Source organism: Mytilus trossulus, chromosome 6, assembly GCF_036588685.1.
Source record: "Mytilus trossulus isolate FHL-02 chromosome 6, PNRI_Mtr1.1.1.hap1, whole genome shotgun sequence".
Lineage (NCBI taxonomy): Eukaryota > Metazoa > Mollusca > Bivalvia > Mytilida > Mytilidae > Mytilus > Mytilus trossulus.
Genome location: NC_086378.1, coordinates 7,962,865 through 7,978,476, shown reverse-complemented (window position 1 = coordinate 7,978,476; position 15,612 = coordinate 7,962,865). Strand labels below are relative to the sequence as shown.

The 15,612-nt window shown below is 31.2% G+C and overlaps 2 protein-coding genes across 2 annotated transcripts in view; both read right to left on the bottom strand.

The window, feature by feature from the left end:
- The window catches only part of LOC134720706 (pre-mRNA-splicing factor ATP-dependent RNA helicase PRP16-like), an 81,375-nt gene that overhangs the window by 55,441 nt on the left and 10,322 nt on the right, over window positions 1–15,612 (bottom strand). Inside the window, exons 8-12 of the mRNA XM_063583156.1 lie at window positions 14,426–14,584; window positions 13,574–13,726; window positions 5,231–5,311; window positions 1,550–1,711; window positions 1,087–1,233 (exon numbers count right to left, since the gene is read on the bottom strand). Coding sequence (XP_063439226.1) covers window positions 1,087–1,233; window positions 1,550–1,711; window positions 5,231–5,311; window positions 13,574–13,726; window positions 14,426–14,584 — 702 coding nt within the window. The remainder of the gene's footprint in view (window positions 1–1,086; window positions 1,234–1,549; window positions 1,712–5,230; window positions 5,312–13,573; window positions 13,727–14,425; window positions 14,585–15,612) is intronic.
- On the bottom strand, window positions 9,419–11,450 carry LOC134720704 (transcription factor AP-2-alpha-like). Its single transcript, XM_063583153.1, has one exon. It carries the CDS (start codon window positions 11,069–11,071, stop codon window positions 9,827–9,829), a length of 1,245 nt encoding a protein of 414 aa, XP_063439223.1. The 5' UTR covers window positions 11,072–11,450; the 3' UTR covers window positions 9,419–9,826.

Here is a 15,612-nt window from a genome sequence, read left to right as displayed (position 1 = left end):
TCCTTTTCAGAGCTATCAATATTTTACAAAAAGATTCTACCATTGTTGTACTTTCAAAAAATTCGTGAAAATAAAAGTATCCCAAATTTCTGAAAACGTCAGCTTGTGAAGTTGTGTTTCACTGTTTATTATGTAAAGAATGTAGTAGGTGTTCAAAAGGCCCTTCCACTGTTATTTCCGTATAATAAAACAATTGTGGCCCCTTAGAATCAATGAATATCCAAAATTGTCAACCCTTAAAAGTTGTTTCGCTTCGGATTGCGCCCTCATTGAAAAAACCCTCCTGTGTTGACAATTTTGGATTTTTACCTTTTCAACGGGCCATAATTGTATATTGTACACAAAACCAGCTGTTCTTTTATTTTGTTTTGGGGTTGTTTTATATCATTGACATAAACCCAAAATCTTCTTATATTTAAGTGCCAGTCTTTGTAAAATTCAGGCAATTTAGGTAAAAATCAAAATATAAATAAGGCAGTTAGTTTTCTCGCTTGAATTGTTTTACATTGTCTTATCGGGGCCTTTTGTAGCTGACTATATGCGGTTTGGGCTTTGCTTATTGTTGAAGGCCGTACGGTGACTAATAATTGTTAATGTTTGTGTAATTTTGGTCTTTTGTGGATAGTTGTCTCATTGGCAATCATACCACATCTTCTTTTTTATATGATCAGAAAAACCCACAGAGTTAATCATGTTATTTAACACTAACCATCATCCTGAGTTAAAAGTTATTAGTCTTTTGTCTGTGTGTTTCTGGTAATATCAAATAACTGGGTTAGAAAATTGGTTAGAATGATAGCAAATTACAGAGTTATCTCCCTTTATTCGTTAATTTCTAGTGCATTTCAACCAAATTGTATCTTCTATTACCAGAACAGAAATCGGAAATGAATGTTATTTGTGTGCATAACTACATATTTAGAACTAAAGTCAAATTGGGTGGGTTTTTTTGGTCATGTTTTCACTACTGCCTGATTCTTAGGCAGACTGGCACTTAAACCGTTTCAATATATCGTTCGTCTGCAAAAAAAATATTTTCATTTTCAGATTACCCTTCATCAAATTTTGTGACGATGATGAACCCACCTCTCGTAATAAACCAAATAATACATCTGTATTTAAAGATCTTTCGTGAGCTTCGTCCATGATGATTGCACTGTAGTTGTCCAGATCTTGCTCTCGTAACGATTCTCTCAGTAATATACCATCTGTCATATATTTTATCACTGTATTCTGAAGAAGACATACTTAATCATTGTATTACAATATGAAAATGATGCAAATTTTAAAATCACACTGCAGTTTCTCTGACATTTAAACTAGCAAAGTTTACTAAACAGCTTTTTAACTGTACCTAACATTCATAAAACATTATATGCCAAAAACAATGCTGGGTGTGAATAAATTACTACTCACTAATTGCAACATTTCTAAAATGCAAGCTATGTCACTAAAAAATATATTTAAACAATCTACTCAATGACATTCATATTTGCCGTAATACTAATTAAAAGCCTTCAATTCTCATGAAGACTGACTCAATTTTTACCTCTGAAGTGCAGTCCTCAAATCTGATGGCATAACCAACATCATCTCCAAGTTTGACTTGCATTTCTTCTGATACTCTCTTAGCTACAGACATGGCTGCCACTCTCCTGGGCTGGGTACATCCCACCATACCACATTTGGTATAACCATCTTCATGTAGGTACTGCCATATAAAGTAAACAATTAAAGATGAAGGAAAACATATGCACATTCTTCTTAATTTTCACAATGAGTTGATATACAATCAGAATTCTTTCCAGCTCAATATTATTTAATTTTTTGGAGTTTTACATGTTCTTATATCTATGATAATTGTGAAAAAAATTGAATTTTAAGTTCACATTTAATTAACTCGACAAAGAATAATAGCAGCTATTTATACAATGGAACAGTTGACCTTATATACCTTGACAAACAGGAAATTATTCTGTGGAAAGCTTTTATTTGTTTTGAAATAAAACATTATTTCAAAATTTATTCAGCATTATCAGGTATAGAACAAATACTACCCTTTGATTCCATCTGTTGGTACACTCAAGTTTTACATAATTGTGACTTTTGATGTGACTTCTTCAGTGTTTTTGTAACTTGTTTCCTGTGATTAGTATCGATCTGACAAGTCAAGCCTATTTCAACTGATTTCCATAGTTTGTTCTTATGTTGTGCTTTTATGCAACTGTCCCAGTTCACGAGAGGTTTAGGGCCAACAAACATGGTCAACCTCTCCACATTCTGTAGTTTCCTGTCCCAAGTCAGTGGTTGTCCTTTGTTGTGGCAAATTATATTTGATTTTCTTTAATAGTTAAATCAACCATTAGTTTTCTTGGTGGAATTAATTTACATTTTTTATGTTTGAGCTATTTATAGCTTGCAATGCGATATGTGTTTTACTTTTTGAAAAAGGCAGAACAGTGATGCGTAGTTATGATGACTTCTATGCCATTGAGTTTCTGGTGGATTTCTATCTCATTGGCAATCCTACCTCAAATTCTTAGTTTTATGTTTTAGGGTTTGAGTACATTTTTTATTTCCTGCAAAGTGTTTTTTCTTTGTTTCAGAAGACATTTTAGGAAAAAAAATCCTGATTTATGACTGTTTGTATGCAGTTATAAGATTTAAGAATGCATTTTCCGAGAAACATATATTTTCTGATTTATCACTGTTTGTATATAGATGTATGATGTGGCAATATTTCACCATGATCAGCTGATGGTAATAATAGTCTAGTATTAACTAAGGTAATATTTGACCATGATCAGCTGATGGTAATGATTGTCTAGTATTAACTAAGGTAATATTTGACCATGATCAGCTGATGGTAATGATAGTCTAGTATTAACTAAGGTAATATTTCACCATGATCAGCTGATGGTAATAATAGTCTAGTATTAACTAAGGTAATATTTCACCATGATCAGCTGATGGTAATAATAGTCTAGTATTAACTAAGGTAATATTTCACCATGATCAGCTGATGGTTATGATAGTCTAGTATTAACTAAGGTAATATTTGACCATGACCAGCTGATGGTTATGATAGTCTGGTATTAACTAAGGTAATATTTCACCATGATCAGCTGATGGTAATGATTGTCTAGTATTAACTAAGGTAATATTTGACCATGATCAGCTGATGGTAATGATAGTCTAGTATTAACTAAGGTAATATTTGACCATGATCAGCTGATGGTTATGATAGTCTAGTATTAACTAAGGTAATATTTGACCATGACCAGCTGATGGTTATGATAGTCTGGTATTAACTAAGGTAATATTTCACCATGATCAGCTGATGGTAATGATTGTCTAGTATTAACTAAGGTAATATTTGACCATGATCAGCTGATGGTAATGATAGTCTAGTATTAACTAAGGTAATATTTGACCATGATCAGCTGATGGTAATGATTGTCTAGTATTAACTAAGGCAATATTTCACCATGATCAGCTGATGGTAATGATAGTCTAGTATTAACTAAGGTAATATTTCACCATGATCAGCTGATGGTAATGATAGTCTAGTATTAACTAAGGTAATAGTTGACCATGATCAGCTGATGGTAATGATTGTCTAGTATTAACTAAGGTAATATTTCACCATGATCAGCTGATGGTAATGATAGTCTAGTATTAACTAAGGTAATATTTCACCATGATCAGCTGATTGTAATGATAGTCTAGTATTAACTAAGGTAATATTTCACCATGATCAGCTGATGGTAATGATAGTCTAGTATTAACTAAGGTAATATTTCACCATGATCAGCTGATGGTAATAATAGTCTAGTATTAACTAAGGTAATATTTCACCATGATCAGCTGATGGTAATGATAGTCTAGTATTAACTAAGGTAATATTTCACCATGATCAGCTGATTGTAATGATAGTCTAGTATTAACTAAGGTAATATTTCACCATGATCAGCTGATGGTAATGATAGTCTAGTATTAACTAAGGTAATATTTCACCATGATCAGCTGATGGTAATGATAGTCTAGTATTAACTAAGGTAATATTTCACCATGATCAGCTGATGGTAATGATAGTCTAGTATTAACTAAGGTAATAGTTCACCATGATCAGCTGATGGTAATGATAGTCTAGTATTAACTAAGGTAATATTTGACCATGATCAGCTGATGGTAATAATAGTCTAGTATTAACTAAGGTAATATTTGACCATGATCAGCTGATGGTAATGATAGTCTAGTATTAACTAAGGTAATATTTGACCATGATCAGCTGATGGTAATGATTGTCTAGTATTAACTAAGGTAATATTTCACCATGATCAGCTGATGGTAATGATAGTCTAGTATTAACTAAGGTAATAGTTCACCATGATCAGCTGATGGTAATGATAGTCTAGTATTAACTAAGGTAATATTTGACCATGATCAGCTGATGGTAATAATAGTCTAGTATTAACTAAGGTAATATTTGACCATGATCAGCTGATGGTAATGATAGTCTAGTATTAACTAAGGTAATATTTCACCATGACCAGCTGATGGTAATGATAGTCTAGTATTAACTAAGGTAATATTTGACCATGATCAGCTGATGGTAATAATAGTCTAGTATTAACTAAGGTAATATTTGACCATGATCAGCTGATGGTAATGATAGTCTAGTATTAACTAAGGTAATATTTGACCATGATCAGCTGATGGTAATGATAGTCTAGTATTAACTAAGGTAATATTTGACCATGATCAGCTGATGGTAATGATTGTCTAGTATTAACTAAGGTAATATTTGACCATGATCAGCTGATGGTAAAGATAGTCTAGTATTAACTAAGGTAATATTTCACCATGATCAGCTGATGATAATGATTGTCTAGTATTAACTAAGGTAATAGTTGACCATGATCAGCTGATGGTAATGATTGTCTAGTATTAACTAAGGTAATATTTCACCATGATCAGCTGATGGTAATGATTGTCTAGTATTAACTAAGGTAATATTTGACCATGATCAGCTGATGGTAATGATAGTCTAGTATTAACTAAGGTAATATTTGACCATGATCAGCTGATGGTAATGATAGTCTAGTATTAACTAAGGTAATATTTGACCATGATCAGCTGATGGTAATGATAGTCTAGTATTAACTAAGGTAATATTTGACCATGATCAGCTGATGGTAATGATAGTCTAGTATAAAGCTTTAGATACCTGTGTGAGCTGTGTGGTCTTTCCAGAACCAGTTTCTCCAACTATGATCACAATACTGTTGTCTCTAATCACATTAAGTAACTGAAAATTAATAAAAAAGCATTTAAAAATATGAAAACTTGTTATGGAAGAAAGTATCTATTACAAGAAAACTTAGGTATCATGCTCAGCTAATGGAAGACATTATTTTACTAAAGAAGTGATCTTTACTTTCCTTATTCTTTTTATTAACTAGAAATTTTCTTGTGTTTTAAATTTAAATCCAATATCAAAGGTAGGAATACTCATAGCTACTTATAGATTAATTCTGATTATATAAATACATTGTACAATGATCAATGTTTATAAGAAAGTACAGAGTCGAGTTTTAAGTCATATTTATGTTAAAAATTAAAATATATTCCAATGTGGAGAATAAGGATAATTAAACAAGATATATTTTTTGCATTTTTGTTTAAATTTCTATCAACTACAAGAATGTTTTTGTTGACATCTTCGTTAGATTAGGCACATTGGCAATCATTCCACATCTCCTTAGGTTTATATATACCGGTAGTCTCATCGTATACCGGTAGTCATTTTGTAAAATGCCTGAAATTTTTAATGAAAATTTTACAAATTGCCTGGTCTATTTCAGGCAAATTATGTAAATATTAAATACATGAAAGAGATGATAAAAACTATATTGTCAAGCTACAAAAAGGGTTAAGTAAAATAAATTTAAGATTATTCTTTAAAAATGTAACAAGTGTTAATAAGAAAATCTGTAGGCTTCTAGGAGCCTGAATTGCGCATCTTACAAAATATTGAAAATAAAAGTATGATACACTCAAAGAATATTTTAACAATTGGTCAAGTTAAAAAAAAGACATAATGACATATGAAGATTGAGTTAACGACTTCTGTTACCATTAAGTTGCCTCATAGGCCTATTGAATATGCATGAAATATTTGCCACTTGAAAAGCATGCACCATTCAATGTCTGATACTATTACTTGTCATCTGTGTTCAGATAAAGAGGTTATCAAAAATGATGAAAGAAGGCATGCATCAGACTCAATGACAAAACAAGCTGTCAGGTTAGAAATCTATCGGAAAGAGTTTTGACAGAGGTAGACATTAGAGTGAATGTATAAGTAACAATTCCCCATGTGGATGGAGGGAAAGGAGACCTGTGTAACCTTATGGATGTTGTTACCGGAAAGGAAGAGCATGGTTATCATGCAACTGGGCATGAAAGATGGAATACTATGTGGACTTTACATCAGGAATCAGTTTGAATGGTCTGACAGTAACTTTATTGCTATTCAATCCGTAAATTATGATAATGAAATATCCTTCAGTAAAGCTGTCAGCAAAGTTTCTTTGTGGGAAGGTCAGGGTTACACAAAATGTGGCTGTAGTGCTAGTGGTAAAACTAGATGTAACAATAAACGTTGTCTTTGCAAAAAGTCAGAAAAGATGTGTAACAGTTGCTGTCATCTATCATTACATGTAGCAAAAATAATTGTCATATTCAGTGTTAATGTAAATGATTTAATTACAATTATAAAACTGTAACTGTTTAAATTGCACGCTATATTTAATGATAGAATAAAATCATCTCCTTGATATTTCCAGTCGTTAAATTTTGAGTAAATTCCATTCAGTTTTAGTCTTTTAGTCATTTTGTAAAATGCCTTACGATTTTTTCAGGCATTTTACAAAATGCCTGAAAAAATTAGTCAATTTGTAAATGCCTAAATCATGCAGGCATTTTAGAAAATGCCTAAATTTAGAAATTGCCTGTAACATATACACCTTATCTCTATTTGTCCGCCATTGCTGGATATCACACAGGTTCCCGTAAAATTTTGATGTCATAAAACAAGAAATCTGACGCCACAATGGAAAACTAATTGTTGTTGACATCAAAAGTTCAAGTGGACGGGTCAGCCGGGATTAGGGATAAGGTGTATTATAAACTACTATGAAGAATTAAAGGGGGATTGTTGGCCAGCTATATTTGATTAAAAGAAATGAATTGATGTACAGGACAAAATCATAATCTCAGCCATATGGTCAAATAATAGTCCCATTTTAAGTTTGACCTTGCCCTTGTCTACCACATAGTATTACTGTAATATTAGTAAGTTGTAATTCAATTAACATAATGTGTGAAGAAGCATTTTACTTTTAAACAAATACCAATATGTTCAATTTCCTTGAGATTATTAAGAACTGCAAACAGATGGTATTAATTATTTCCTCTTGAAAGTAAAAAAACAACAACAATTAAAACCTCAGAACCATTAATAATTTTCTTGAAAAAAGTTGTAAAAAAGAAATGTGTTGAAAATTAATCAAAATTTTGTGATATTTTTGTTGTAAATTAGCACATCTGTTCTCTTTCAAATTAAGATGCAAATTATGTTAAATATTTTAGCATTGACATGAACACTACAGCTGACAATAACCTATTCCAAAACATAAACTGAAAGGTAGATGATAAAGATATACATTTATGAGATAACACTCTTATCTTCCTTAATTATAATGTTACTTGTGTATATTAACAAAAGAAAACAGCAATGTTTGAAAATTCAATAACGGCCTAAGGCCAGCTGAAGGATGCATCCGGGTGCCGGAGTTTCTCGCTTCATTGAAGTCCCTTTGGTGGCCTTCGGCTGTTGTCTACTCTATAGTCGGGTTGTTGTCACTTTGACACATTTCCCATTTCCTTTCTCAATTTTATTTGTACGTATGAAACGTCCAACTATCCTCAGTTCTCAGTTACAGAGAGCAGAAACTCTAACAAAAAGTATCTGATCTGTAAAATACACCACTGTCCCAAGTAAGTGGAGGATTAGATACCCCTTACATGCTTATCATTCTGTATGTGCCTGTCCCAAGTAAGAACCTGTAATTCAGTGGCTGTGGTTTGTTGCTGTATATCATTTTTTTTTAAATATCAGGTCACTAGATTTCTTGCTTGAATTGTTTTACATTTGACATTTCAGGGCCTTTTATAGCTTACTTTGCGAAATGGGCATGTCAGGAGCCTGTAATTCAGTGGTTGTCGTTTGTTTATGGTTACACATTTTTTTTAAATAAAAAAGGCCCTTAGTTTTCTCATTTGAATTGTTTTACATTGTCTTATTGGGGCCTTTTATAGCTGACTATATGCGGTATAGGCTTTGCTCATTGTTGAAGGCCGTACGGTGACCTATAATTGTTTATGTTTGTGTCATTTTGGTCTTTAGTGGATAGTTGTCTCATTGGCAATCATACCACATCTTCTTTTTTATATTTGTACATTGTTGATGGAGGTATGGTGACCTATAGTTTTTAACTTTTATGTCATTTGGTCTCTGGTGGAGTTGTCTCATTGACAATTATACCACATCTTCTTATTTTTATAAAACATCAACCCATATTATGTAGAAATAATAATATTTGATGTAAAATATTGACTAACTTATATATATTAAGAAATTGTTTTAAGTGGTTAAATCTATTCAGTTGTGCCAATTGTTTTTTTAAAAGATAATGTTAAAATAATTCGGCTAGAAGAAGGGTAAACTTGAGATGAAAAATGTAACAATCTAAATAGAATTGCTCATTTAGGTTGACATATGAATGGTTCTTTGTATATGTTATTTTTAGGAATACCATTATACTTATTCTTTTTTTTTCTTTTTCTTGGTGTTTTTTTTAGCACATGTATTCAAATGAGGAAAAAGTTAGACCTCTTCATATTTCAATTTCTAAATTAACCTTAGACGAATTTGGCTATTCTTTTTTAGGTATCTTTTTGACATTTTGCTCTCAACATTTTAATGTTTTTATACATCCCTGTTTTTTTTCATATTTGGAGCAGACATATTTTTATTCTATAAGTATACTGTCATTGGTTTCAAACATTGTTTAATGTGGGTATTTTTCTGATTTTACAGCATAAAATTGTTTGAAATTTCACATGTTTATTTTGTTTGTTTTTAAGTATCTTTTTTGTTGTTCTGTTCTAGTTGCGTTTTTTTGTTTGTTTTATTTCTTGGCAATTTCTACATCTATAAATATTTACTCTTATTTCTATCGTTCTAAATGTCATTCTTACTTCAAAGTTGTTGCTTATTGACAATTTTGCCAATGCTTTTCAAATTTAAGGATTTAACCTTTCAACCACAACAGAACAGTCAAAACATAAATTTGATTAAAAAACTTTAATTATATTAATAACATAGTATCTACATTTGAAAACAAGTTATACAATGTGCATGTTAAATAAACAAAACAAAAACTCATGATTCACATGAACGAAAAAGTCAAACCTTTTGCAATGTCATTAAACATAAAACAAAATATCATAAGTTCATAATATCAAATACACAACAAAGTATTTAGTGAAAATTTTAACTTATCTGAGTTCTGTTATAAATTTCAGCACCAACTAAGCCACTTAAAATCCTCAATCATAAAATAAATCCTAAAAATCACAATGATGAATTTTAACACAGTCCTATGGATTTCTCAACTATGCTCATAAAAACCAGAGCACTTACACAATATACAAGCACTTAAACAAAACAATGTTATTATATTTCACACAATGTTCTTTATTTCTTGTCGTTGTCACCACTCTGTGATAATCCTTTATCCATCATCTTTAACATCTCATTCAGGTAACTGTTGACTGCTGTCAGGGATGCTACTATAGCAGGTGATCCAAAGCCATGTGTTATCAAACTGAAGTGGGTTAAATGTTTCTGTATTCCAGGCTCCAGAATAGGTTGAGGTCTTGTGTTACCTAATGGTGAACGATCTTGGTTAAGTAAATCCATAAACTCCTTCAGAATTTGTTTAGTAGCTAGTACCATGTTTTTCCTTGCAATGATCTCCTGAGGGTCGTTTCGATTATATTGACGAACATTGTACTCCGCAACTTGATGAGAAGGAAATTCTGTCTCACATAAGAATCCATAATCACGAGCTAACCGTACTGCTTCACCTTCCACAAGAGATGTCATGAGTGTAACATTAGCTGCCTTCCTTCTACCAGCTTGTAAAGATAGTCCTATTTGGTCGAGTTTGCATCTGAGGGTACGTCCTCCATCCTTTGACTTAGCTCTACGTAGAACACCACCTAGTAATGAAGCATTCAAACATTCAGGGGGAGACAATCTTCTCTGAATTTCAGCCACAGTAACTTTGTATTTTGATGTAGAACTGAGAAGTGATAAACGTCCTGGTACAGCACAGAACACATCAGCTGGTGAAGCAATTCCAGCCACTAGAACATCTCTTCTATTGTCAACTGGACGAATTGATTTATGCAAGATACCTATATTAACATCATCACTACATCCATCGTCACTTCCATCTTGGCAAACATCAATAGGCATGTTGACTTCTTGGTTATGTTGGTGCTGTATAAACTGAGTGGTTTGGTCAGGGTATCCCTGGTAGACAGGCATTATAGCAGCAGGTCTGTGTATCTCACCATGTTCCATCCTAGGAGCTTCTGCTGGTACGGCCAGTCCCTGCATGTGATGATGAAGTGGTTCTTCTTTGTATCGAAGGCCATTGTGTACTGGTGGAAACCCAGGATGGAAGCCACCGATTGGAGGATACACATCAGGATTGAAGCTTGGATGGAATTCTAGTCCAGGTTGATGTAAGTTGCTGGGTGGTGGAAAGTAAGGCAGAGAGAATTCTGATGCTCCAGCATGAAGATATCTGGGTGGTGGTATACCATTAGCTGCTATTGAGGTAACAAGCTGTTCTAATCCCTCATCAGAACGGTTCTGATTCTGACTCTGGTAGTCACCACCATTGTACATGTTTCCTTGCTCAGTATTCATCTTACAAACTGATTAAGGTGTTTTTTTTCAAAATCTCCAAATTTCACAATATTTCAAACAGAACAGTAAAAGTATATATCAATGTCAAAGTTCAACTTCCAAATGAATGCCAACAATATATGTTATTACTGTATATGTGATCACTGTAGTTGTAGACTTAATTGGTATGAAAACAAGATATGATCTGGTATGGGTCTAATGGGTGACTATATACTATGTCTGGGAGAGGATTTCTCACCTCTGTGTAAACAGAGGAAATCTCAATATCAAGTTTGAGGAATACTACAACTTTCTCATTGTGTGTCTGATAATTAGATTATTTAATTGTTGTACAATTACAGGTTTGTAATTAACTAATTACACCTGTACTCAGGTAAACAGCAATGTGACAGGTAGGAAAGGATTATTACATTGTCAACATAATAAGATTGGATAATTGGATTGTATAAGGTGATAAAATGTTTTGAGACAAGAAAATATTAACTCAATTAAATGAAGAAAGAGTTTCTTTAACTAGAATATTAATTTATTAGGATGTATTAGTTTGGAGTAAAAAGTAAGTTATTTCTGATAATCTTGTAAGAATTTTAAAATCTGAATTTACTTTTAATAAGTTTATCTTATTTTTTCAATAAATTTTATATTTTCTTTACATAATAATATTTTATTTATCTAATACATAATAATATTTTATTTATCTTATACATAATAATATCTATTTAATTAATTTATATTATATTCTATCCTTTTTTTTCAGATATTTTATATTAAAAAAATGTCAATATACAATATACACTGAATTTGTATGATTTGTTTTAACTGGCTTATGTTATATATTTATCTAAAAATCCATTTTACATTACATTTCTTAAAAATTATCAATAAAAAAATGTAAAATTAAAGATAATAAATAAAATGTAATTAATAATACATGAAAGGAACAGTGATTTCTTTCAAAAATAGGTTTTAGGAAAGAGAGCTTATTCATTTTTTCATTTTTAATAGAAGATTTAAAATTAATGTTAACAAAGAGAAAATAAAATATGCCAGCTAGACAACCCATCAATACAAATGGGTTTATACTTAATACTATCTTCTAAATCTTTTTGGAATAAATATAATTCTAAAATAAAACTTTATGAGAAGTGAGAAATTGTTAATTTCCATATAGACAGATATATTTATTAATTTGATGAGAAATGAAAAACTGAAGTTTTTGTGACATTCTAATTTAACTCATGTGACCTTAAATCCTATTAATAACACTTTGCTAAATAAAGAGTTTTACAATGATAATCAAATTATTATTTACCCACATACATTGTACCTAACTATGAACTGCATCTGACTAATAAGAAATGAAAAGATGTCTACAATAGCCTGATCTAATAATTTTATGAATTTCATACTCTGCGTTATACTTGAATGTATAAGAGTGATTTAATGTATTTGAATGAAGTTAACATTTTATTCTTATATGTCTGTTTATGTATTATAGTGGGGCATGTATAATTAATTTGTCAAAAATTGAATGTATATCCTATAAGCTGTACATGCTTTTGGAATAAAGTATTATTATCAACTGATGTTAGAAAATACAATAAACATATGGCACTCCAGTCTTGAGGTATGTCTACCTCTTGAGGCTTTTAGAGAACTTTTCAGTTAAATAAACATATGAAGTTCCAGTCTTGAGGTATGTCTACCTCTTGAGGCTTTTAGAGAAATTAACATATGTAGTTCCAGTCTTGAGGTATGTCTACCTCTTGAGGCTTTTAGAGAACTTAACATATGAAGTTCCAGTCTTGAGGTATGTCTACCTCTTGAGATTTTTAGAGAACTTAACATATGAAGTTCCAGTCTTGAGGTATATCTTCCTCTTGAGGCTTTTAGAGAAATTAACATATGAAGTTCCAGTCTTGAGGTATGTCTACCTCTTGAGATTTTTAGAGAACTTTTCAGTTAAACATTAAAATAATCAAACTAAATAATTGGAGAAATTTTAAAATATTTACATAGAAGATGTATTATCAAATAAGGAAAATATTCATTAAATTTAAGGTTAAAAACAATTATGTCAGGAAGGTAAACAAATAAATAATAGCCATAAATAATTGATACTGGTAAAAGCAAAGCATAACATTTCATTGGGTATCAATTTTTGAAAATTTTGACAGCAGGAAATTATTCAGCATACGTTTTGAAGTAATTGATAAAGTTTCGTTAAAATCCTAATTATCTATAAATGTTTCATATATTTTGACAGCCATTCAAAATTGGTGGCCAACAGATAATATTTGACCAAAAAAATCTGGAATAGCATATTTTACCTTCATAAACATTTTCATTCAAATCCTCGCACAACAAAGATGTTGCTCAAAATATGAGATAAACAAAAACTACAATAAAAATTGATTTTGTCTCAGGGAATTTAATAGGCGTACGTATCAGACTTATATTCAAACTTTTGAAAAATGAAAATGAAAAATATGTCTGACATACCTCATTTCTTACAGCAAATATTGGAAGATACTGTCGTTGTTCCATTAACGATTTCTTCTTTGAGAAGTCACTGACAGCTTCACTATCTTTCATGATATCAGCAAACTTCTGATCTTTTTTATAATCATAATCACCAGATTCAGTAACTTCCTCCTATTGATAAAATCAAAATAAAACAGTTTTCAATTACAACATGATTGGGAAACTAGATAAAATATCCTTTGATACTATCTGCAAGATTTTAAACATAATGTGGATAAATCGGTGAAATACAATGTGGATAAATTGGGTGGAATACAATGAAATATTTCATTTCATTTCTTTATTCTTATTTATATAAGTATTTCACTTGTTTGTTCTTTTAACAGCAACATGCTTTTTCAAATTAATGTCACATAATAATTATAAGTTATTGTTGTCCGATTACAAATTGATTTTTTTCCTCATTATCAGTTATTTAAACATACTCTGTGTTAAAATTTAAAAAAAAAGTTGACCTAACAATATAACGAATGTTTCCATAGTACATGTACCAGATTACCCACTTGCATTTTCATTTTCTATGTCCGGTGAACCGTAAAATCAGAGTCAAAACTCTAATTTGGCAGTAAAATCTGAAAGATCATATCATAGGACACATGGGTACTAAGTTTCAAGGTTATTGACTTCAACTTTATCAAAAACAATCTTGACCAAACACTTTAACTTGAAGCAGGACAGACGAACAAATAGACGCACAGACCAGAGAATATAAAGCCCATAAATGGGGCATAATAAAAACAATTTCATTATTCCTACTTACTTTATTGTCCTCCTATTTTACCCCCATTATCTCCCCTTATTTCCACTTACCTTATCATCCTCTTTTTTGACCCCCATTATCTCCCCTATTTTGGTACCAGCTAACTCCCAATGTTTCTGTTGAGCTTTCTTCCTTTCTTTTTGTTCTCTGTGATTTCTGACTACAGCACAGCCTTTCTTTGAGACAATGGCCATATCTGATGTAGGGTCCTACAAAAGGATATCTTTATTGTATCTTCAAACATGGATCTATTAATTCACAAACGTATAAGGTCAGAAATGTTATACATGATTCAGGTCTATGTACCAGTGAGTGGACATAACAATAAAAACAATTTTCTTATTTCACTTACCTTATCGTCATCTTTTTTTACCCCCATTATCATAAAATATCTTACACTAAAAATTACTTGAACATTACTGATATAAATCATTCATTAAACTTTATCAACAATTGTAAAAGTAAATATTTTTGGGCATAAAGCAGCAGTTCCTTTTGATTCTTAGTCTGACAAATGATTAAATAGGTCATAAGATAGGGTCTAGATTAACTTAAATTTTAATATGAAGTGCTTCTTTCACTTTGTGAATAAACCCATGCTCTGAATCCAAGAAAAATATGTTTGTTTGCACATGCGTATATATTGACTACTGCAGAATATTGAGTATTATTGCATAGCAATATAATATTTCCCACAGAAAGTAACCAAAAGTTAGCATGCAATAATTTCATATATTGCACTAGTGCAATAAATCTCCCAAATTCATTATCGCTCAGGCAAAAATAATCACGAATATAATCATGATAATGCCTACCCATGTTTAAACTACAATAAAGTATAGCTTGCATCAATTACTTCTTAAATTACAGTTTTTATGGGACTATTATATTTACTAAAATCTTAAAGCTCATATGATTCAGTGAACAGTCACTAATCATGAAGCAAGCAATGTTTCCCTCTGGCTTTCAACATTGCCTGACAGATCTTCACCACTAATACTTTAAATCAGTGTGGTTTTTTCCCTTTAAATTGTCTTTTTTAACAATTTTGGATAAATTTATAGAAATAGGTTTAAACATCAACCAAAGTAACAAACAAACACTGTTGAAGGTCCTTATGAATATGAATTATTTTTTGTTGTTTGCGTAACTTCAAAGGGAAATATTTAAAGCATGTTACAGATACTTGGTATCTTGATACATGTAGTGGTATAAAGCTAACTTTTTCACTTAGTCT